The following is a 25,038-nucleotide window of genomic DNA, read 5'->3' as shown; positions in this document are numbered from 1 at the left end:
GCTTCCACGCCTTTGCACAAACTGTTCCCTTTGCCCAGAATATCTCTCTGACTTGTCTGCTTGGTGAGCTCTCCTTCCACCCCCACTACCTGATGAACTCCTTATCTATCCTTCAGGATTGGCTCAGAAAATGAGCCCGCAGTGCTGCATGGGACTTGAGTTTTGCCTCCTCATGATGTCTTTTTGGTAGAAGTACTAGACCCTAGGGATTAGGTAGGGAGTGATCCGTGCATGGAGTTTTTCCCATAGTTTGATGCACGCTTTCAGGCACTTTCACTTGGGGTGGAGATGAGGAGGGCGTAAAGAAGAAAACTATTGCTCTCTGAATACCAAAAGCCATTTTCCTTAATTTCTCAGAAGTTCTCACTCTCTCCCACATGACAGCCACACTTGAATTAAGGCCCTGAAAAATGTCAGGATTGCATGTGATTTTACACCACCTCGGTCTACTTGCATATTTCCTCCTTGATGGGCACCACCTGTTTGCATGTATGTTTCCCCTTGAGGGCAAGGCTCTGTTTATTTTGTCCCATTTCTGTATCACATTCATGTGGCTGATTCATACTCAGTGTTCAGAAGATGTCTGTCGAAAGAAAGAATAAGAGATGTTTGGGGGTTGAATGCAACTAACATTGCCTACCCTTTGTTGCTTTGAAGGTCAAATGAGAAGTTGCTATAAAAATGGTAGTGCTTTTCCTTTCTACGTTTTCCCCACGGATCCTCAACACCCAGGGTGTGCTTCTATCTCCATTGTTTCCCTCTCCACTGGTACAGAAACCCCCACTGGGAAATGATGTATGGGACCATTAGATAATCTTCAGCATGCATCCCAAGTCAACGATTTACTTGCTTTTCGTTGCACAGAAATCCTTCCCTTCTCTAGCTCCCAGATATAGAAGGTGAGGAAAGCCTTTCCAGGTAGACAGAAGAGCATAAGAAAAGGCTGGGTCCCAGTGCGATCTTACCCTGGGGGAGGCCAGGAGGCACACAGCAACAGTCCGACTCCCTGCTGTGTATGTTACCCTCACAACTTACCCAGTTATTAAATGGTCTCTTACCTTTGGGTTTTACCGTTATGGCACGAAAAGTTACAGCCAACAACATTATTAACATTTTTCGCTACTGAGGAAAACATTTTATTGATTTGTGTTTTTAGCTGGAGCAATACAATTTATTCCTCATAACATTACTGCAATATTTGTGTCCATGAGACATCATAAACAACAGACACAATCACAGAATGCCTATAAAACTGGAAATGTTCTTCTCTGGAAGAGCAGTCTTTTTGTTTCTTTGGGGATGAGAGCTGGCTGCTTCATCAGTGACGGCGCGAATTCTACAGAATTCTACAGAACTACTGCTATGTGCATGGAGACTCCGTGGAGACTTTTGAGCAAGACTCTGTTTATTAGGCCAACCAAGGGCCTGTGCTGGGCTGGAGAGCACAAAGTGACAAAATTTCCACCCTTGAGATGCTCCTAGTGAGGGACAGACGTGCAAATAAGTAAATAGAACATGGAGAGAGCAAGACTGGAGTTATTGTGCTGTGAAGTGGGGGTGTGGGAAATAAAAAAGGAACAGGATCTGAAGCTGGACCCAAACAACCTAAGATACCCCCTTAAGAAGGATTACTCCAGCACCTGTGGGCTGAGTGGCTGGGAGAGAGCACAAACGCATCTAGGGGACCATTCAGGAGGTTGTTTCAACAGCTAGGATGATAAAGGGGCTTAAAATAGGACACACACCATGGAGACTGGACAGAGGAATGAATAAAATATGTGAAGGCCCAATTACCTGCCCTCAGGTCATTGTTAGAAAAGGAGAGGGATAGTAGATGGTGGAGTCTAGAATAATTCCCAGGTGTGGGATGTGGGGGTTAGGTGAATGAGAGGAAGGGGTACTACGAGAAAGCCTGGAAAATTCAGTGCCCTCTCCCAACAGCCCCCCCCTTCACATGGACAGTTGACATTTTCTCAATGTTTCTAAATTTCTAAGCAAAATATATCATTGGGACCTCTTTCAAATGGGATTACCTTGCCAAAGCACGCCCCCCCCCCCAGTCATTTGGAATCTGGGTATATGCACATGTGTGAAAATAGGGAGAGAGATAATGATCAGAATGATGATCTAAAGACAAAAGAAAAAGAATATCTTTGGATATCTGGTTTGGAATCGTGAATAAGATTAGGTCCAGAAATATTTAAATTTGAAATTATGACTAAGACTTGGTCACAGGAGCTCGTTTATTCAATGTTGAGCACTTACTATGTTTCAGATCTGTGTGTGTGTGTGTGTGTGTGTGTGTGTTTCCCATTAGGAATACGGGAGAGAACCAGAGAGGTCCCTGTCCTCATAGAGTGGGGGGAGAAAGACAATAAACACAATCTCAGGTAGTGGTAAATACCATGAAGAAAAATAAAGCAGAACAAGGGAGCAGAGAGTGGTGGAAAAGGTGGGGTAGTGGAGGAGATAATGGAACTAGGTTAGATGATAATAATAGGTAGGGGTGAGATAGGTGATGGGCATTAAAGAGTACGCTTCTCATGGTGAGCACTGAGTAATGTACAGAATGGTTGATCCCTGTATCGTACACCTGATACTAATATAACACTGTTAACTCTACGGGAATTAAAATACATCTATATGGATGGAACTGGAGGATGTTATGCTGAGCGAAATAAGTCAATCAGAGAAAGACAATTATATAGTTTCACTCATATGTGGAATATAAGAAACAGTTCAGAGGATCATAGGGGAAGGGATGGAAAGCTAAATGGGAAGAAATCAAAGAGGGAGACAAACCATGAGAGACTCTTAGCTATAGAAAACAAACTGAGGGTTCCTGGAGGGGAGGTAGGTGGGGATTAAGGTAACTGGGTGACATGCATTAAACAGGGCAGGTGATGTGATGAGCGCTGCCTGTTCTGTGCAACTGATGAATTACTTAACTCTGTACCTGAAACTAATGATGTACCATATGCTGGCTAATTCAATTTAGTTTAACAAAATATTAAAAAATAATAGGTCAGAAACGACCTCTTTGGAAAAGACGATATTTGAGCAAAGACCTAAAGCAAGGGAAAGTGGCAAAGACTGTCAGTTGTCCCCCTTGAGATGGTGGTACATAGCGCCAGGGACAGCAGCAGCGCCCAGATGACCTGATAGATTTGGGATGTCCATCAGACTTCTGAGGGGCGCGGCTGAGAAGGCAGACGGATGTACACATCTAAGTTCAGAGAGCGGTCTGAGGCCGCGAGCTAGGGCCTTGGGAGGTATGAGTCGGGCCTGGCTGTGATTCAGCGGACAATATGGGAGCTCCGTGCGCCAGGTGCTGGGGCTGGCGACGGAGATGAGTGAAGCGATACCCGGACAGACTGACAGGACAACGGGTAAGTCTCGTCTGGCTGTGCTCGGAACTCCGGGCGGGCGGGGACAGGCCCGGCAGCGGCGCCCTCCCCCGCGGCCCGGAGGCGGGGAGCGTGACGCCCCACGCGCATCACAAAGCCGGCGTTGTGAGGGTGGCGGGGCGGGGCGCGGGGCTGGCCGGACCGCCCGCGGAGGCCCGGGAAGCGGGGCGGCGCCCCCACCGTGAGCGCGCGGCGCCCTCTGCAGGCCGCCCGCGGCCGCATCCCGGTAGCCTCCGCCTTAATCTCCTCCCTCTTTCCGCCTTCCTCGGGCCACATATTTTGTCGTTGTCGCTGTTTCCGAGACTTCCTAAGCCTCCGGCTTCCGTCCCTTCACCCTTCTGCCAGGCCAAGCGTGTCCGTGTCTCCTCGGGAGGACTGCCAATAAAGTTTTTCCTCTTCTCGCTCTTAGGCGCCCTCCCTCGCCTCAAGTATCGCGAGATCCGGCGGCGCGGCGACGATGGCGGCGGCGTTTGAAGCCCCAGCGGCCTTAGCGACGGTGGAGGCCGCTATGCCGGCGGAGCCCGCTATGCCGGCGGAGCGTGTGGCCTCGGAGCCATTCCCCGGGCCGGTGCGGGGCCTGCGGACGGCTCACGACGTCAGCGGTCCACGGACCCGCACGGGGGACGTGCTGCTGGCGGAGCCGGCCGACTTCGAGTCACTGCTGCTGTCGCGGCCGGTGCTGGAGGGGCTGCGCGCGGCTGGCTTCGAGCGGCCCTCGCCGGTGCAGCTCAAGGCCATCCCTCTGGGGCGCTGCGGGCTTGGTGAGGGCGGGGGCCGTGCTCCGGCCGGGAGGGTCCGGGAGGAGCCCCAGGGCGGCCGCCGGTGCAGGCCTCTGCCTGCGGCCAGGCGCTCTGCGCCTTCGAGCCTCAGTTTCCTCTCTTGTAAAACGGAGGCGCGGTGTTCATTTGGACGATGGTTACTGCCCTTTGCGCGGTGACCGGTGGCTCTCAGTTCCAGAAGATGAACGGTAGAGGTTCAGGGAAGAGGCATGTTTCTGGATATGACCTCATGCTTTTTTGAACTAAAAACGAAGGTGCCATCTGGGTCCTCTTTGGAGACCCTTCTGGTTCTTTGATTTCATGTTGGTATCTAAGCTTCTTTTAGTCAGTACTGGCTAGTGATATATGTGCATGTATAAGTATATATGTGCATACAGATGTATATCTGTACATATACATTTTATTTATTTATTTACTCACTTATTTTTCCTCCTCAGATTTAATTGTTCAAGCCAAATCTGGCACTGGGAAAACCTGTGTGTTCTCTACCATTGCTTTGGACTCGCTAGTTCTTGAAAACCTAAGTACGCAGGTGAGTGTAGCTCTGAGAACCCAGAGGAGGAGGGTATGTTATGTGGATTTTATCACAGGTTGGATGCAGTACCAGTGGCTCCTGAGAGACAGAAGAGATGAATTTGATGAATGATTGCGTTAAGCCATATGAAGAGTATAGAAGTAAAGTAGACATTAAAACCGTTGAGCGGCTTGGTGGTGTGGATGGTGACCAAGGATTCGTCATTAGCGTTAGAAGTTTGGAAGTTTCTGTTACTGAATCTTAGATTAAGTCTGCCATGGGTGTCAATTTTTTCATTACCTGAAAAAACAGATAGTTCTTTATTCTTTTACTTGCTGACTATATTGTAGGATTTAGTATTTAGCGTGACTGATGGTAACATGGTGCTCTGGCTATTGCTGATAACTGCAGGTGATTCTTAGAGCCTCTGTGAGTGTGTCCTATTGATCTCCCATCTTCTAGGTTCTCTTGGAGTAGATCTAAAGATGGCCTTACCCAAATTAATGAGAGATTTAGTTTGGGGTTTGTCTGTTCAACGAAGTTTGGCTCTGCCCATGTTATGTATAAATAGTATGCCAGTACATCCATATTCAAAGCCTTTTGAGTCTTAAAACCACCAAATTCTGGGTTATGCACATAGGAGATCCTTCTGCTTCCCAAGGACCTAAGCTATTCTACTTGTGAATTTGAGATGTATTCGAGATTTTGGCTTCTGACAATTTGGCAGTAGGTGAAATGCCAAAATGCTGAATAAGTTCCATAAACCAAATTTGTCAGATCTTTGTGTTCTCAAAGTAATACATACTCATTTTTGAAAATTGGAAAATTCAGAAAAGAAAGAAGTACCAAGAAATGGCACATACTCTTACCTACCCAGAAAGAAACTGCTGTTAAACTGTTTTGGCATATTTTACTCTAGTTTTTTTGTTTGTTTGTTTTGTTTTGTTTTTAAAGGAACTTTTTTCTAACCGTAGCTGAGAACGTGTAATTTTACCTTGTCCTTCGGTTGATAGTTACATTGCACAGTTCTTACTCTGAGTCTCAAGGCTCCTTTTTCATGGACCTAGATATCTGACCCTGATTTGGTCCAGTGACATGGCCTCCCTGCTGTTCTTCTAGTACACTAAGAACATTACTGTCATAAGGCCTTTACATTTGCTGTGTTCTCTTCTTGAGAACAGTTCCCCAGGTGTCACGTAGCTAGCTCTAGTCTGTGGTGTACATTTCGGTCTCTGCTCAAATGTTACTCTCTTAGTGGCCTTCCTAAATTGCCCCATTTAAAACAACTCCTTTCCTCCTTGTCACTTCTCTCTTTTCCCTGTTTGATTTTTTTTATAGCACTTTTCATTGTATGTCATAATTTATGTATGTTTGTTTATTGTGTATCTTCTTGCACAGAATGAAAGTGCCATGAGAACAAGGACTGTGTATTATTTCTTGTTTTAAAGATTTTATTCATTTATTAGAGAGAGAGGGAGAGAGGCAGAACATGAGCCATGGGGAGGAGGCAGAGGGAGAGGGAGAAACAGACTCCCCACTGAGCAGGGAGCCTGATGTGGGGCTTGATCCCAGGACCCTGAGATCATAACTTGAGTCCAGGGCACACTTAACTGACTGAGCCACCCAACACCCCTGGACTGTCTATTGTTGACCATTGACTCTACAGCAACTTACATGTTGCTTAGTACGTAAAGTAGGTTTTTGTTTAATATTTGTTGAATGAATGTTGATAAATGAAATTTAATATTTGTTGAGTGAATGAATGGAATAGCTTACCTTGTCTATAAAAATCCATCATTTATAATGATCTTTTAGGGGCGCCTGGGTGGCTCAGTGGGTTAAGCCGCTGCCTTCGGCTCAGGTCATGATCCCAGGTCCTGGGTTCGAGCCCCGCATCGGGCTTTCTGCTCAGCAGGGAGCCTGCCTCCTCCTCTCTCTCTGCCTGCCTCTCTGCCTACTTGTGATTTCTCTCAAGTAAATAAATAAAATCTTTAAAAAAAAAAAAAAATAAATAAATAAAATGATCGTTTAAATGAAAGATAGCTCACTGTAGTATGAATGTTCCAATCACATGTACCTCTTCCACTGACTTGTTAAAGGTATATATATTTTATGCTTTTCTAGATTTTGATCTTAGCTCCTACAAGAGAAATTGCTGTACAGATACATTCTGTTATTACAGCTATTGGAATAAAAATGGAAGGCTTAGAGTGTCACGTCTTTATTGGAGGGACTCCATTATCACAAGACAAAACCAGACTTAAAAAGTGTCATATCGCTGTTGGCTCTCCTGGTAAGATATCACCCTGTTCATAACTGGGGCTTTTAAGGAACCGAACACTTTTTGTTTCATAGAAGTGATATAATTAAGGTAAGAATATGGGACTCTTTAATAAATATGATAATTATCTTGAATATTATAAATGAAGAGGCTTAGACCAGTAAGATACAGACACATGACTGGATTACCAACAGAACTTAGGAAATCTCCATTCCGAAGGATGTTTAAGCACATGTATAGAATTGGCTTCTGAGAAGAGGAGGAATGAAATGATTTTCACGAAGCCTTTCTAAGCCATGGATTGGGATTCTTTGCTTCTCTGTTAATCATTCATTCACGAATCACTCATATCAGAATTTAGTATTCAGGGTCTTAGCATTCAGGTCTTTTGATGGGAACAGTGTTAGGGTCCATACTTACTGGTGGTGAAATGTGAGAAAAAAAACAATGGATTTAGCCAAGATCAGAACTCAATTTCTGATTTGTGGTTCAGTGTTTAAATACGTAATAATGAGGGTCGGGTCAAGAAGGTCAGCAGTATAACCTGTGAGTAAGTAGGGTAACAATATTGGCTGAGATTTGCACACATTTAGTGCCTCTTAAATATTTCAATATGCTTTTTTCTGGAATTTAGGCAGAATTAAACAACTGATAGAACTTGACTACTTGAATCCAGGCAGTATACGTCTATTTATTCTTGATGAAGCAGATAAGCTTTTAGAAGAAGGCAGCTTCCAGGAGCAAATAAAGTAAGAGAAATAACTTGCTTGACTATTAAAATGGTGTCCTAAAGTGTCTGTTTTTAGCTTTTCCAGGTGGTGGTTACTGTGATTGGTTTTCATGGTGTGTATTTCTCTTCTGTTTCACAGCTGGATTTATTCTTCCTTGCCTGCCAGTAAACAGATGTTGGCAGTATCAGCTACCTACCCTGAATTTTTGGCTAATGCTTTGACAAAGTACATGAGAGATCCCACTTTTGTAAGACTAAATTCCAGTGATCCAAGTCTCATAGGTGAGTATAGGTATTGGATGCTTAGATTCCTGGTTTGTGATATTCTGGATCTTTCCCTTGCCTAGTTGGCTGTTGCTTTCATATTTGCTATTAGGATATAGCAAATATGTTTGTTTTAATAGAAGACTCTTGACTTCTTTGTAGGTTTGAAGCAATATTACAAAATTGTCAATTCATACCCGTTGGCGCATAAGATTTTTGAGGAAAAGGCTCAGCATTTACAGGAACTGTTCAGCAGAATTCCATTTAATCAAGCCTTAGTCTTTTCTAATTTGCACAGCAGGTAATGTACCTTAAGGGGTCACCGGGGTTCTTGTGAAATAAAAGGTGTTAGGGTTGTATTTATAAAATTATAACCCTCTATGTTACTTTTCATAGAGCACAACATTTGGCAGATATCCTTTCTTCTAAAGGCTTTCCTGCTGAGTGCATTTCAGGTAAGTTCAGCTTTTACTTTAGTCTGTGTTTAGTATTTTTACTTGAAGCCTGTCCAAAGTCAGGAGGAAGAAATAGTACTTCGTGAGTTGCCTTATGAATGTGAGGTTACACTGAGTCTTCAGAGTAAAGGAAGTTCCAGGTGAATTTTATATTGGGATTTAATATAATGGTATTCTTGTTCTTCAAAAAATAACTTGGTATATAATATGAAATTAGAAAATTGGGATGAATTGTCCATGAAGACCTTAATAATTTTATCAAGTTTGTCTTTGTCATCTTCAGAGAAAAATAGATTGCTTCTTTCCATAATCATTGTGAAAATGCTAAGAACTGCTACTGAATTAACTACTTTAAGGTCTTGTGGAAGGCAAAGATGAATTTTTTTTAAAGATTTTATTTATTTATTTATTTGACAGAGATCACAAGTAGGTGGAGAGGCAGGCAGAGGGGGTGGGGGGAAGCAGGCTCCCGCTGAGCAGGGAGCCTGATGTGGGGCTCGATCCCAGGACCCTGGGATCATGACCAGAACCGAAGGCAAAGGCTTATTAACCCACTGAGCCACCCAGGCACCCCTTAAGATTTTATTCTTTTTTTTTTTAAGATATTTATTTATTTGACAGAGATCACAAGTAGGCAGAGAGGCAGGCAGAGAGAGAGGGGGAAGCAGGCTCCCCGCCGAGCAGAGAGCCCAGTGCAGGGCTTGATCCTAGGACCCTGGGATCATGACCTGAGCTGAAGGCAGAGGCTTTAACCCACTGAGCCACTCAGGCGCCCCGTTAAGAATTTTTTTTTAAAGATTTTATTTATTTATCTGACAGAGAGAAATCACAAGTAGGCAGAGAGGCAGGCAGAGAGAGAGAGGAGGAAGCAGGCTCCCCGCTGAGCAGAGAGCCCGACGCGGGGCTCGATCCCAGGACCCCGAGATCATGACCTGAGCCAAAGGCAGCGGCTTAACCTGCTGAGCCACCCAGGCACCCCAAAGATTTTATTCTTAAGTAATTTCTATATCCAATGTAGGGCTCAGACTCACAGCCCTGAGATCAAGAGTTTTATGTTCTACCCACCAAGCCAGCTGGGTGCCCAAGATGATTCATTTTTGACACAAAGCTAAATTATTACTGCTGACCTAATAGGAATGAAAGACTTAAAGGAATTTTTGATCAGTGAGATCCTTTTTAGAGTTTTCATTGATAGCTTAGTTTTTAACCTGTTAGCCTAAGCTTGTCTAGTCATTATGTGTCATGAGATATTGGGGAGAATGTTCTCTAATGGGCAATATTTTGACCATAGATCATACTTCTAAACTAAATTATAAACAGCTGATTATAGCAATTTTATTTTCCTAAGAATTATTCTACTTCATATGTAACTTTGCAGATATAATATTATATTTGCAGGTGTAATCTAGTCACCATTTAAAATTAATTTTTAAATTTTAGGTTGCCTGCCTAACCAGTTTTTAAAAGATTCTGACTAGGTCTTAACCTAGAATTGCATATAAGGAGAAAATTAATTTCGGTTGGTGTATTTTTCAAGTGTTAAGACTGGTAGTTAAAATTTCTGCTTTTTGTGGATTTGATAAATATGTGTTAGCTTGTTCTTATATGACTTCTGGGGTGTTTTTAGGCAACATGAATCAGAATCAGCGTCTTGATGCTATGGCCAAACTGAAGCAGTTTCATTGCAGAGTCCTCATTTCCACAGATTTGGTAAATTGCCTTTTCAGTTTGGGTGACTACGCCATCTTGACTTGGGCTCTATCAGACGCACAGGTTTCATTTATTATTTTATGTGGGTGTATCTGATAAGAATATCAGAAGGGAATTGTCTTTCCAGTGCTGGGGAATTTGCTTTCTTCAAAGTCTTTTGTATTTTCATCTCTATTCTTGAAACTGGTCATTAGAAATGAATTCCCTTTGCTCCTGATCATCCTCCTGTTCTTAACTTGGCTGTTGGTTATATCAGAACAGTCGGATGTGTGTTGATGCCAGTGTAGCAGTTAATGCAGACACTTGTTCTCTTCTTCAAGACTTCCCGTGGGATTGATGCTGAGAAGGTGAACCTGGTTGTAAATCTGGATGTACCATTGGATTGGGAGACATACATGCATCGGATTGGCAGAGCTGGCCGTTTTGGTAAAGAAAAAAAAAAAAAAAGTTTGGCTGCTTTCTTTAGGAGGAAGAATTGTAGATGTGAAAGGTGGAGCATCACTTACGTGAAACTGATCTACTACATAACATTCCCTCTGCACTTTAGGTACTTTGGGGTTGACAGTGACCTACTGTTGTCGGGGAGAAGAAGAAAACATGATGATGAAAATCGCCCAGAAATGTAACATCAACCTTCTGCCTTTACCAGGTATATTTTGTCTGTTCATTTTGCCGTCAGAAGAATAATCATATTGGTTATAGGCATAAAAATAATAGCTGAGGGGCGCCTGGGTGGCTCAGTGGGTTAAGCTGCTGCCTTTGGCTCAGGTCATGATCTCAGGGTCCTGGGATCGAGCCCCACATCGGGCTCTCTGCTCGGCAGGGAGCCTGCTTTCTCCTCTCTGTCTGCCTGCCTCTCTGCCTGCTTGTGAACTCTCTCTGTCAAATAAATAAATAAAAAAAATCTTTAAAAAAAAAAAAAATAGCTGAAACGGAGTACTTAGGATATTGGGTTCCATTCAGTATGTTAATTCATTTAATTCTCACCACAGCCCTGTGAAGGGTATGCTGTAATTACCGACTTTTTGTGAATGAGGCTATCAAAGCATTGAGAAGTTAAGTAATTTGCCTGAGTTCTTATAGCTCATAAGCAACAGGGAGAAGATTGCAAGCTAATTCCTGGCACATGAAAAATGTTTTACTACTGTATTGGCTTCATATTTAGCTTGTAACCTTGTAATTTCATTTTATCCTTTTATATAACAGGGCATATATTTTATTACTTTTGTCACTGTAAAGGTAATTTTTGCCATATTCTCCTTCGTCACTATGAAGAAGGAGTAGTATCTTTGAATGCTATTTTGAAAATTTTGAAGTGTTTTCTTTTTAAGAAAGTTTGTTTATTTATTTATTTATTTATTTATTTATTATTGAGTAATCTCCACACCAACATGGGGCTCGAACTCAAGACCCTGAGATCGAGTTGCATGCTCTTCTGACTGAGCCAGCCAGGCACCCCTGAAATGTTCTCTTTTGATTTTAGTTAATCATTTGTCAAGGTCATTTTTTTTTAAGTTCCACCTTGGAAACTGCATGTCTGAAACTATTAATGGTCTCTTGAAAATTTTTTAAAAACTGTCATGTGGAAATGTGGTTTATTTGCTATATATGATAATGTATGCAGTGTTATAGGGTTTATGTATAGGGTTTATGTGTATATACATGTGTATATGGACATGTGTGTGTAAATATATATATAAACATATATAACATATACATGATCTTGTAGAATATCAGATATATAGTTATTGAATAAATACAGCATGGAATATTTTACTAATTTATATATAACTCCTTTAGTGGTTTTTATAAAGCTAGATTAAGCAGAAGTCTGGGAATGAGTTCTAGCTTTGTAATTACTCATTCTATGATCTTTTTCCAAATTTCTTTAATTGCTCCTAACTTGTGTTCTGGTTTAGAAAGTACTTGTTTTTAGAAATGGTCTTTAGGTTCTCTGTCAGTTTTAGGACACTATAGTATATAATTCTATGTGTAAGTCTATTGGTAACCTGTCAAATGATTATTATTATTATTTTTTTTAAAGATTTTATTTGTTTATTTGACAGACAGAGATCACAAGCAGGCAGAGAGAGAGAGGGAAGCAGGCTCCCCGCTGAGCAGAGACCCCGATGCGGGGCTCGATCCCAGGACCCTGGGATCATGACCTGAGCCGAAGGCAGAGGGTTTAACCCACTGAGCCACCCAGGCGCCCCTGTCAAATGATTATAATGTGGAAAAAATAAATTGAAAATTGGTATAAGAGGGTTAAGACTTTTGGTGTAGGGTTCAGTATCATAGCATCTAGTGATAAAAAGAAAATTTGCCTTTGCATACTGGAAAAGGACATATTTGGATCTTTTTAGTGTTCATAGAGCCCTGAAATCATGAGAAAGTATATTTGTGGTGTTAGATTTATATTGGAGTGGGAACTTGTAAGACCGTAGACTGCTCAGATGAAGTACCTGTGGCAGGAGTGGGAGAGAAATTGGCCTGTTTGATAGGTATAGGCAAGCAAGGGATATCACCTTAGTGGGAGTCAGAGCTCTAGTCAGAGGGTCTGTTCAGCCAGGGTTCAGGAGCCCCAGCTGAAGACTCCTGATCTGAGGGATTAGGTCGTGGATACATACATGTGAGCACCAGTAGCAACAACAAACCGGCAAGACCTCTGTAACTCAGGGCTCTGTATGTTTTGTCTGCTTAAGATGAAAACTGATCACACTTTGGGAAGGTCAGAGTATGTAGGTGGGAGCAAATTGTCCCACCTGGATGGAATAGGAAATTCAGAGAACTGGAGCTGGCAATTTTTAAAAAAAACTCAGACATGGCCATTGAGACCATTGATCTTTTTTGCAGTCATCTAACTTTTTCCCTTCTAGAGATTTTTCTTCACTGTTGGGGGCAGTGATCTCTCCCTGTTGGGAGTATAGAGTGGCGGATTTACTTGGGTGCGAAGTTGTAGTTTTACTGTTTTCCCAGCTGACAAGCTTTGGGGAGCATAATCCCGTTTCTAATATCTTGTTTTGCTGTCAGCATTACTGAGATAAAAGGGAGGAGTTGGGAGAATTGTTGCAGACTTGAACCTTACTCCTAGCCCAAGTTCTTTTTGAGTGGGAGGTATGGGGAGATGTTGCTTGTGGGTTTAGGATGGGTCTTGCATATTTGGGGGCATATTTCTTTACTGCAAGGATTATTTAGGTCTTTTGAAATACTAATATAATGGACTCCTTAAGCTTCTCAGTATATTATTAGTATATTTTATTTCTTAACCTTATTTGACCATGGAAGGCTTTATGAAGTCATTCAAAAATTGCTGGTCTAGAACAGCTCAAAATTTTAGTATTCTTTTGTTCCTTTTATGTAGATCCCATTCCTTCTGGTCTAATGGAAGAATGTTTGGATTGGGACGTGGAGGTTAAAGCAGCTATTCATACGTATGGCTTAGCAAGTGTGCCCACCCAGCCCTTAAAAAAGCAGATCCAAAAAGTGGAGAGAACCTTTCAAACTCAGAAAGCTCATGGTAACCACGTGGCTTCATCTAGAAATACTTCTGTATCTTCACTAGTAGTCAAATCAAAAAATAATACTAAACAGAAGCTTCCTGTGAAAAGCCACTCAGAGTGTAGAATCATAGAAAAAGCAATGTCACCGAAAGAAGTGGGCTGTGGCATACAATTGGAAGAGCATATGAAGACTTCTGTTGAGATCTCTGTTGAAAACACTACCGATCAGCACCAGGTCAGAGAAGCTTTACCTGTGTCACTGCCCAAAATTCCTTGTCTGTCTTCCTTTAAAATCCATCTGCCATACTCTTTGACTTTTACAGAATTGGTAGAGGATTATGAACACTATATTAAAGAGGGGTTAGAGAAACCTGTGGAAATCATCAGGCATTACACGGGGCCTGGGGATCAGGCTGTGAATCCTCAGAATGGTTTTGTAAGAAATAGAATTCCCGAGGAGAGAGTGGCAATACTGGCAAGTAGTAGTCAGTCTGGAGACTCCGAGAGTGACAGTGATTCTTACAGCTCGAGGACTTCTTCCCAGAGCAAAGGAAATAAGTCCTACTTGGAAGGCTCTTCAGATACTCAGCTGAAAGACTCGGAATCCACTCCTGTGGATGGGCATATCTCTTTGGAACAACCTCTGAATGGAAACGACACCCCTAATCCAGCAGAGTATCAAGAATCACCTGGAATCCAGACAAAGGCCAGGCACAAAGAGGGGGCTAACCAGAGAGCCAAGCAAAGCCGGAGAAACCCTCCCAGACGGTCTTCCTATCGTGCACCGGCAGAACCTCAGGATGATGGTTGGTATGACTGCCACAGGGAAACCCATCCGAGTTTTTCTGATGCCTATCAGGATTATGAGGAGTACTGGAGGGCATACTACAGGGCATGGCAGGAGTACTATGCTGCTGCTTCTCAGTCGTATTACTGGAATGCTCAGAGGCATCCAAGCTGGATGGCAGCTTATCACATGAATACCGTTTATCTCCAAGAAATGATGCGAGGCAACCAGTGATTGTAGGCAGCACCTCGCACCGTCCAGAAATACCCACAAGTGATACATTTGGATAGCCCACCTCCTAGGCCTATAGTAGAGTGGCAGTTTTGAGGAATTTGAGAAGTCTTGAGGGTTCCCGCTGGGACACCTCTATTTTTCAGATTGTTTTGCCCTACCTGACCAGGTACATTATCTTTTTTTTAAAGAAACTTCACAGATCAGATTCTTGAAGGAAAATTTTGGGGACATAGAGCTAAAGGATGGCATTTTCTGTAAGCCATTTGAAAAAGAAGCATTTAAAAAGACCTATACCAGTGCTTGCTTTAAAAAAATAAAAACAGTTGAGATTTAAAAAATAATGTCAAGTTTATGCTGTGGAGTTCTTGACAAAAGGCTTGGACTATATTTCCATAGAAGTGTGTTCTTGTAGAAATTTGTAGCATGGCAGATCAGAGAATCCCCTCGCCTTTTATGTTTAGGCAGGAAGGACTAAATACTGCTTCAGACTTTCCCAAAGGTACTTTCCTGCTTTTTGCTTCCAGTAAAAATATTTGTTACCAGTGAAACCGCAAACTTAGCCAAATGTTTATTGACATGTTTATTGTTCATCTTTTGAATGTCTTTTAAGATTGTGAAAGCTGTCTATGTTTTTACTGTGTATTAAATAGCTCAGGATCATCAGCGGTTGTCTTATTTTTGTTTCTTTTCTTTTTATTTGAAGATTTTATTTATTTGACAGAGATCACAAGTAGGGGGAGAGGCAGGCAGAGAGAGAGAGCAGAGAGCCCGACACGGGGCTCAATCCCAGGACCCTGGGATCATGACCTGAGCTGAAGGCAGAGGCTTTAACCCACTGAGCCACCCAGGTGCCCCTTATTTTTGTTTCTTAAGAAAAGGAGTAACTCTTGGGGCGCCTCGGTGGCTCAGTGGGTTAAAGCCTCTGCCTTCGGCTCGGGTCATGATCCCAGGGTCCTGGGATGGAGCCCCACATCGGGCTCTCTGCTCAGCGGGGAGCCTGCTTCCTCCTCTCTCTGACTGCCTCTCTGCCTACCTGTAATCTCTGTCTGTCAAATAAATAAATAAAATCTTAAAAAAAAAAAAGAAAGAAAAGGAGTAACTCTTACTCTTTGTTGGTTCTTGGACTCTTTTATGATTCAGATGAAAGCTATAGATTTGAAAGTTCCATCTGTAAACAGGAGCTGTATGTGTAATTCTAAGAGGTTCATAGACCCTCTCAATCCCATGTATGGAACCCAAGAATTGCACTACTCTGCTGGGAGGCTAAGGGAAAGTTCTAGCTCTTTAAGTATTTTTCGGAAGCTTGAATTCATTCTGTTCAAACTCTTCCCACAGTGTGTCCTAATCTTATGTCTTTTAGAAATTTCCCCAGTTTTTACTTTTAATGTTTTTAATTTAAATTTTCTTCCAGTTTTTACTTTTAATGATACCCAGTGGGGAACATCTCATTCTTCTGAGATGATGCATCTATAAATTACAAGTTAGAAAAAAATATGATTGGAAGTTACAGCAGTTCCCCCTTATCTGGGAATCTGCTTTCTGCGGTTTCAGTTACCCCCCAGTCAATTGTGGTCTAGAAGCAGACAAGCCTTTTGACATATTGTCAGGCCAGTAGTAGCCTAATGTTACGTCACAATGCCTATATCTTTCACCATCACATGGACATGCTATCATCCCAGCATCACAAGAAGAAAGGTGAGTACAGTACAGCAAGATTTTGAGAGACCACATTCACGTAACTTGTAGTATGTTGTGATTATTCTATTATTACTGTTAATCTCTTACTGGGTCTCATTTATCAACTGAACTTTATTTTATTTATATATATATATATAAATGTGGGTATATATAGGATTTGGTACCATCTATAGTTTCAGGCAAGGTCCTCTGGGGACCTTGGAACATATTCTGTGTGGATGAGAGGGGCCAGCTGTACACATTCTTTCATTCCCTCTCTGGGGCAGTCCTTTCATGATTATGCGTTTGGATCCCAAACCTTTTTATGAACTGGATTTGTGGTAAGAGAACCTGTTACAGATAGAAATGTGTTTACTTTTTAAAAGGAAAGTTCTTCTTTCCTGTATACATACTTAGCTAGGCAGTACAAACATTTACTCCCAGGGCTGTCCACAAACATCCACGGCCATTGTCATTTACTGTCCACCACTCACCTAAGCACCCCCCTGAACTCCTGTTTCACTTGGATTCCAGTCATCCAGGTTGGGCAATGGTAGGCTTTACTTACTTATTGCCAAGTTAGAATGAATTAGATTAACTCTGTAAATAGCAAATCCATAATTAGGTCCAGCATATCATTAAGAGGTAGAGACTTTAATTACACACATTTCAGTAAGATCCTGTTGCTATATAATTGAACTTACCTCTTTTCTTCTACCCTTTCCCCCACACTATAGCCAAGTTCACAGTCTGTCATGGCTAGGGGATTTTAATTAGGATACTGCTGCATCTTAATTAGAGATGAGGTTACCCATTAGTCTTGAAATTAATTGGATTCTCTCTTTAGGTCTCTTTGTCATATATTGTGTTTGCTTTTTTTCTTTTTACTAGAAAAATAAGCTGGAAGTGAGGACACATATAACAGGAAAATGATAGCTTCATTTTCCATAAGCATTTCCTTGGAAAATTTCAGCCATTCCCACCCCAGAGAAGGGTGGCTATGGAAGGAACCTGCCGCTATTTGTGCATGAAAATATGGAAGACTTTTTTGTTTAGAATTGGCAGTTGAGGTGCCTGTTTCCGTCACCTATTAGGAGGAACCATAGATAGGTTTTAGGTAAATTCGCTTGTGAATGCTTTCTGATGTAGTTGAAAGAGTATTTGTCCTGGTGGAGGCTCTGCTGCTGCCTCCTTTATCTTCTACCTGTCATACGACCTCTCAGGGTCTAGTTTTCTCATCAATTAAATGAGGGAGCTGGACTAGATTTTTAGGTTCCCTCCCAGTTTCTAAGAATTATATGACTAATAAGAGAAAATATAGTTAGGGAAGAGAATAATCATTTCATGAATATAGAGAACCTTTATAAATTCAGGTGATTTGGATAAAGGCCAGTGTGAATTAGTTTAACATCTGAGTTCCAGAGTGCTAAACTGTACTGACCACAACTATTCAAGTTAAGCTTTAACTTAAATTAGGCTAGCAGTATTAACATGTAGAGAAATCTTTAGGAAACCTGCAGCTGCAGATAATTCTGACTTAGAAGACATTATTATTTTTTTTTAAGATTTTATTTATTTATTTGACAGATTACAAGTAGGCAGAGAGGCAGACAGAGAGGGGGAAGCAGGCTCCCCGCCGAGCAGAGAGCCCGATGCGGGGCTCGATCCCGGGACCCTGGGATCACGACCCGAGCCGAAGGCAGAGGTCCCAACCCACTGAGCCACCCAGGCGCCCCCTTAGAAGACATTATTATTTTGCGTAATAAAAAGGTAACATTTTCTAAATTAGCATAAGTATTATAGTAATACCTAACCTTTTAGAAACATGTGATCTAAATACTAAACCCCTGAATACTAACAATTGAACAGGAATTAAATTACGTGAAGACCAAATCGGATGAGACAAGGGAATAGTTTGAAGTTTTAGGGGTTTTTCCCCCTCCCCTAAATATAATTAAGTCTGTTAATCTTTCAAAATAAGAGGATATTTTTGATAGTCATTGCTGACCATTGGAACTGGATCCATCACCAGGTTGTTCTCTTGTTTTGGCCGAATATGGTTTTGTGCCTCTGTGAACAAGCACATATGTCCCAGTTAACACTGAGTGCTTTTCAGTGAAAACAAACCTGCATTGCTCAGTGCACATCTGGTTTACAGTTCCTGGGCTCCAGACTGTGTGAGCTGTGGATCCGTAGTGACACCTAGTGGGTGATAAGGATAGGAGCACCTGCGTTTCATAGCCAACTTCTAAGGCCTTGGAGCACCATAGATTGGCCTTGATGTTCCACTTCTATTTCGGTTTTCATTGACTGGGATGTGGTTGTGGGAAAATTAAAAGGATTCCCATTGTTGTTGGGAATGTGTGTTGTTCACATGATGGTAGAATATGAAAATGCCTGTTGTTCTCACTACCTAAATCAGAATTAGTAAGGTTAGAGCAGGTCTTCAAGATATCTTAATACAGTACCCCCATTCCTAAGATGAAACACACTGAAGCCAAGAGAAAAGTGCCTGAAGGGAAGTCATGCAAGGAAGCGAGAGAACCTAAATGAGAGCCTCCATCCCCCAATTCCAGAGCTTCCTGCCGTACCCTACATAGCATTTCATTTGAGGGTTTCTTTTTAGTGTCAGACCCTGGTTTAGAGGAAGGAGAAAAGATTCAGTATTCTCAGCAGAACCAATACTGATCTGTAAAGGCAGATCTTCTTCCAGTAATGCAGAGCTGGAGCTCAAAACGGCTGTTGACAAAGGCAACACAGTGCTTGTGGACATCTCTGACAAACGTACAAGTGGGCAAGAGCCATGGTCCCCATGGTAGAGGGGCTGCTTGTACTGAGGAGGGGAGGAAAGATAAGATCGCCCCGTTTGCACCCTGCGGAGATGCTGTGGCTTCTTTCCAGCAAGACAGAAAACCCCTCCGTGTTTAAATTACCCTTAGTTTCTAGTGGATAGCAGGAGAAATGGTAGGAAAATAACCATCCGTGATCACTTGAGGCTTTGTGGCACATGGTCTGTTTAATCCAGATAGGACACATCAGGTACAGCAGTGGCACGTGACTCAGTAATACTGTAAATGATAATACATTTTAACATACTCACTACAGTTTCAAAAGAAGACGACCGGAAACTCAAGAGGTTTTTTTTTTTTTTTTTTTTTTTTTTCCCATAGAAAGTGTTCACATGTTTATCTTCCTGCGGTTTTGTACAGTATTTCTTCTTTGCCATTGAGATGTTGGTAAGCAAAGCCCATTTATTATACGAAAATAGAAAAGAACACACTTGATGTTTTTCACGATAACATTAACGGGGGGTGTGACCTCTAAGGAAAACATTACATTGGAATGTCTGATTATCAAAAATATACCATCCCTCCCACTTCCCAGGTTTGTAAAATAGTCTATTGGTCCAAGGAGCCCCCCAGGACTTGGGTCAGTGCCCTACACTGGTTTGGCATGATGCCATCCAGTGTAGTCAAGTAACCTGCTAAGATAAATGTCATTCCCACACTTGATGAGAAAAACGTAGAACATTCTGAATAGAGAACAAGACTCAAAAGGAACCCCCTTAAAGCTGATAGCCACTTTCTCTTCATGATGCTATTTGGGCTCCAAGGGTCATGGGTCATACAAATGCTTTTCCTTCGTCCAGTCATTGTAAAGCTTTGCACGTAATGAGATTTCATAAGGAAATCACAAAAGGAAAATAAAAATCTTCTAAGTTCCCATGTGTCATGGTTACCATGCCAAATAGTTGAGAAGGGAAACTAATCCTGCCTTAGACAACAGCATTGGGATCTTTCTGCCTCGTTGTGAACTGATGATTGAAGTGAGGGAGCCTGGACCACTGGACTTCACGAATAACCTCAGAGTCTAGGTTTAGCTCCATTCCAACCACTTAACAACTCTGCAAAGTTAAGAAGCTGAGGGAAAAAATCTAGGTATATGTTTCAGTGTACACTTTTCCTACCTATATTCTGACAAATAAGCGACATGATCCTGAATGGCAGGAATCGAAATCTGAAAACTAGGTAAAGTCCTCAGCATGTGCACAAGGTGACTCTCATTAATCATGGATCAGCATTTACTGTCCACTTTAATTTCTGTTCAAATTCTTTGTTTCTCTTAGTCTCACTTTTCTACTTGTTGACCTTAAACTCCCATGTGATTGTAGGCTAATCTGTTCAACTGTCACTGAGGACACCTGGTCTTTCAAACAGCATTCCACGCAGTTAGTCCTGAACTTGACACTTTTAAGAGAATAGGGGATGAAGGCGAAATAGTATAGTTCGCTTCTGGAGGTCCTGGTTCACGGTGGTTCTGATGGAATGCTTCCTCCCACTAATCACTACCTTGGAAGTCCAAGTATTAAAAGTAGAAGCAAACCCCAGAGCAATGCAAGGATGTAGAAGAAAAATCTTAGGACAAGATGTCTAAGCCCTGGATTGCAATCAGTTCTGCCACTAACTTGCTGTATGAACTTGGATAAGTCACTCGTCTTCTTTCTGCCTCTTTTCCTTCTCTGTGAATCAAGGACTTAGTCCTGCTACCATCAGAGGTTGTAGTAAGGATCAAAAGGACTCTAGAAAGTATGCTTTGAAATGTTTTAGTTCTCTCTTCCTGAGAAGAGGTAGCATTGGACTGAATGAAAACTCTTCACTTGTTCACTTTTTTTTTTTTTTAACTGAATTGATAGTCCATAGTTGGTTCTACCCAGGGAATGGTGGTTTCAAAAGGATGATTTGTATTAGTACAATGAAATGGTTCCCAAGGGCTGTGTCCAGCTCATATTGAATTTACATAAGACTATACCTCTAGTTACAGCATGTTTTCTTTGATGAATCTTCTCCAAAGCGTCATTCCTCTGAGAGGCAGCAACTGTAGTAGAAAAAGCATAAGACTAAAAGCCAAGGGACTTGTGTTCTGGTCCCAGCTAGGACATTAATGACTGCATGACCTTGAGCAAATCACTTCATTTCTCTGGGCCTCAGCCTTCTATATACTGTAAAATCAATTAGATATTCCTAATCCTTTCTAGTTCTGATATATTCTTAATTCTATGTTTTCTAAGTTTCCATTCATTTGAATGTAGCCTATAATATATTATTTTTTAATGCTTTCTAATGCTGAATGGCATCAAATGGGGTAAGTGGTTTTGGGAATCTTCTGTTATGCTGAAGTGATTCAGGAACTATGAAAGCTCAAGAGTCATTTCCCCCGAAAGGCATTGCCTCCAGAAAATCCTGATATCCTGGTTCTTGAGTCACTGGCCAATGAGTTAGATTGATTAAACTGTTCAGCACACTTAGGTCTTTTGGTTGACTTACAAAAGTCTTCTAGCAGCGTAGTCTTGCTGTATTCTGTTGTATAGATGCGCCATTTTCCTGGGTCGACATCCCTTGGACCAGAGGTGAGCTGGGTCTCTTATCCCCAGCTAAGTCTACACTGGGGGATGGAGATGAAGCGGATAGTCTAAAGTCTTTTAGGAACTGGCATAATGTAGGACTTAGAAATGAAGTTGAAGGAACACAAAACAGTTCATTAGGGCCAAAAATTGAGAAATTATTTGAGACATGATTTTAAATGCTTGTTCATTAATTTTGTGGGACACAATAAAATGCTCCCTTGGTGCACTATCAAACAGACTCTGGGTTGGATATTGTCATTATTCTAATCCAGTGATGAGCTGTTTTTAAACACGGGCAATTCGTATGTGTATGTAACCACGTTCCTATTTCCCTCTTTGTCCCTTACCCCACTCAGTTTTTATGATGTAAACTTAGATACTACAATATTCCTGACTTTGTTCCATTACCATTCTTTCAAAGGAAAAATTCCATTTCTAGTCCTTTGCCTGACTTCTACATGGAGTCCAGCCCAGTCTTTTTCCTTCCCTAATGGGATATGTGTACAAAGTGAATTAAGCACTTATTCTCCGGTGTGTTTAGGTTGATGGTGGTATGTGTGTGGGAGTGGTGGTGTGGGGGTGTGTACACATATATATTCCTCCGTAGTTGTAAAACTTTTCTGTCTACATAGACTGCAGGCTCAGAAGGCCAAAAGCACCCCATTTCCATAGGGTGGTTGCCCCCCATTAGGGGGAAACCCTTGAGGCCAGACCCAGGAAAGGACTCAGTTGGTGGTCAGCGAACATAGCATGAGATAAAGGTCCAAGGCTCCCTCTCCTCTGTCCTTCTGGCCACCTGCTTAGAGGCCACCTCAGAACCCACTGACCTTCCCCTTCCACAGGGTCAGTAGAGCTGGGGGTCATAGGGAAGCCCACAGAAGGTGTTTCATAGGTTCCTGACTAGTGAAACTTGTCTAGATGGTTGTAGTAGGCAGAGAGGTCCTTGGCTTAATGTGAAATTGCAGCTCACCAACCTGTAAAATGGATAAGGGGCTTCTGTATCTCAGAGCCCGGAGTAGAGAGACTGCAACTAGGGAGGGTGGGAAGGGGCTTGTCATGAACCCTGAGGCCCACCTGCCCTCCTATATGCAGTGAAAATGGTAGGACTCCAGAAACGTTTTCCCAGTCCCACCAGAGTGCCAGCCACTTGAACGGGCTCTCCGGAAGTTAAAGTCACTCCCTCCCTTGCACGGAGGTGATCAGGCTTTGCCCCCACTTCAGTTACCTTCTGGGACATCAGGCCCAAAGACCCTTCAGACCTCACATGTGTTTCAGGCCAGGTATGAATCATCTAGAATTGCTTACTTGCTTTCACATTTTGACGCATCCTCCATGAAGCACACAGTCTTCAGTCTGCCGGAGCCTCTGGAGTTACCTCAGTCATAAGGTAAGTCGGAAGCTTGCCCCTTCTGCAAGAAACTGCTTATGGGGCCTTTTGGCAGAATTCTGAATGGGCTTTATGATGGGTCCCGAAAGAAGGCTACAAACCAAGGAGCTCCAGGGGCCCACAACAGCTGTGAGCCCTGGGTTCTTCTGTTCTGTCTTCACTGGCCCACACCAGACTCGACTGTGTGTCCTAGGTCCTGGCTAGTTCCTGTGTCAAGATCCCTGTGTGAAAAATCCAGTCATTCCCTTTCCCCCCACCCAGAAATGGAAACTACAAACACCACTGGTTCTAATCGTAAGGGAAGCACTTCGTTCTCTAAAGAAGACTTCCCTCCTCCCTAAACTCTTCTGCTTTGGCTTTATTCTTCTCTCTTCCACAGCGGCAGTCACACAGCTCTAACTCCCAGGCAGGAGTCTGCAGGTGCTTGGAAGTGGAGACGGCTTTCCTAACATGTCTCAGGATCACTGGGGTCCATGTAGAGACAGATGGCTGGACACAGAGAAGAACAGCCAGGGGGGTGAAGCAGAGAGGGACAGAGACAAAGGACGGACAGAGGGTAAGTGTTGCTGTGTGGTCAGTTGGCAGCTCTGTGCAGGTCAGCTGGGCGGTGGAGGGGGGGCCCAGGCTCAGTTGACCTCACCCACCTGGGGGGATGGAGAGAGAACTCAGCAGTAACTGACTTCTTAGCCTAAAAGCTTCTGCTATAAAAGAAGGAAAAAAACAAAAACAAAAACAAACCCTCACAAAATGCATTGTTTTGGTTCAAAGGTATTGGGTCCATGGAGAAAAATATTTCACAAAAATCCATTGATGTTTTGTTTTCCACCTTTTCCCATGAATAAATATTATCCATTAAGAGCCTTGAAAAAGGTGCTTAAATACACAGTGTTATATTTTCTTCCTGTTTTGCATGTGACAACTTGGCCTCCGTGCTGCTCTTGGTCTTGTGTTTTCCTCACCGGGGTCTCCAGAAACAAGAGTTACTGGGTCTGAGGATCCCCGCTCCAGGCCCTGTCCTGGCACGCAGCCTCTCCACCACCCCCCGCCATCCCATCCCCTACCCCCCTCCCTTCCTCTGGCCCCAGCGAGATGCGGTAGTACAGGGCCAGGGCCAGGGCCACGACCACATCCACGCCCACGCCAGCAGTGGTGAACCTTAGGTGCCCCTTTGCTGCCTCCTTTCCCTTCCAGGCACAAGTTTCAGTGCTAGGGGTGCAACAGGGCAGGCAGAAAGAGTGGGGGGGAGGAGGGAGTGGTCCCAGTGGCCACCCACCCACATGCCAGCCCCCTTCGCTCCCACTCCCCGCACTGGCCCACTGTCCAGTGGTTTTACAAGGCGGAGACCTTGACGACATTGCTGGCTATGGAAGGAATGTTCGTGTTGGGGCCCGGGCTGGCAGGGGGTGGCCGACTTTCTCCCTCTGGGGTTAGCGCTGGCGGGGTGGGGATGCTGATGATGGCTGTGGTGATCTGGGATGTTTTGCAGTTTGGTCTCAGTCCGTCGTCTGCTTTCAAATTAAGGCTGGAGCGACTGGGATAAAAGAAGAGTGAGTTGGTGACGGTGCTTCTTGCTAGTGTTCCCAGCGTCTAGTTCCCGGTTAACTAGGAGGAAGCTCTGCCGTCCCTCTGTCTCTGGTTTTAGTAATCAGCCTGTCACTATCCATTCTAATGATTATTTCTAACAATTACAAAGTCACGTATACTGGGCTTTGGAATTCAGAGTACACGTTTCTCTCCCTGCCATAGACCTGTTCCCCATCCTTTGTGGCATTTGACTTTTGTTTTCCCTGAGTTCCTTGCAGCTCACTGGAGGTAGTGGGGAGAGGCCTAGGAGTTCTCTGCCTCTCTCTGGCAGAGAACGGAGGGACAAGGTCAGTCTATGGTTCAAAGTGAGCCTGGGATAAGCCAA

General features: G+C 43.0%; 2 protein-coding genes across 4 annotated transcripts in view; one reads left to right on the top strand and one right to left on the bottom strand.

Moving 5' to 3' along the window:
- The first annotated feature begins 3,264 nt into the window (after window positions 1-3,264).
- Window positions 3,265-15,324, top strand: DDX20 (DEAD-box helicase 20). Of its 2 annotated transcripts, none has more exons than XM_047727501.1 (12): window positions 3,265-3,389; window positions 3,817-4,168; window positions 4,624-4,718; window positions 6,825-6,993; window positions 7,616-7,730; window positions 7,851-7,993; window positions 8,138-8,276; window positions 8,372-8,430; window positions 10,058-10,140; window positions 10,461-10,566; window positions 10,688-10,789; window positions 13,502-15,324. In XM_047727501.1, the coding sequence occupies exons 2-12, from the start codon at window positions 3,865-3,867 to the stop codon at window positions 14,659-14,661; spliced, it is 2,475 nt and encodes an 824-aa protein (XP_047583457.1). In that variant the 5' UTR covers window positions 3,265-3,389; window positions 3,817-3,864; the 3' UTR covers window positions 14,662-15,324. The 2 variants fall into 2 exon arrangements, with proteins under 2 accessions (XP_047583457.1, XP_047583456.1); XM_047727500.1 differs by lacking the exon at window positions 3,265-3,389 and adding an exon at window positions 3,525-3,633.
- A 3,994-nt stretch (window positions 15,325-19,318) lies between these two features.
- The window catches only part of KCND3 (potassium voltage-gated channel subfamily D member 3), a 213,376-nt gene continuing 207,656 nt past the window's right edge, over window positions 19,319-25,038 (bottom strand). For both annotated transcript variants that reach the window (XM_047727752.1, XM_047727753.1), the window contains one exon: window positions 19,319-24,660. In XM_047727752.1, the coding sequence (XP_047583708.1) occupies window positions 24,459-24,660 (202 nt within the window). In that variant the 3' untranslated portion in view covers window positions 19,319-24,458. The remainder of the gene's footprint in view (window positions 24,661-25,038) is intronic.

The sequence above is a fragment of the Lutra lutra genome, chromosome 4 (genome assembly GCF_902655055.1).
Source record: "Lutra lutra chromosome 4, mLutLut1.2, whole genome shotgun sequence".
Lineage (NCBI taxonomy): Eukaryota > Metazoa > Chordata > Mammalia > Carnivora > Mustelidae > Lutra > Lutra lutra.
Note: the sequence above shows the minus strand (reverse complement) of the source record. Positions and strands in the feature narration are given on the sequence as shown.

Excerpts from the sequence above, each read along its gene's own strand:
- DDX20 (XM_047727501.1), top strand. The coding sequence starts at position 3,865 with ATGGCGGCGGCGTTTGAAGCCCCAGCGGCCTTAGCGACGGTGGAGGCC. Across the intron at positions 7,731-7,850 it reads AGCTTCCAGGAGCAAATAAA|CTGGATTTATTCTTCCTTGC; the intron begins GTAAGAGAAATA and ends TCTGTTTCACAG. Across the intron at positions 10,141-10,460 it reads TCCTCATTTCCACAGATTTG|ACTTCCCGTGGGATTGATGC; the intron begins GTAAATTGCCTT and ends CTCTTCTTCAAG.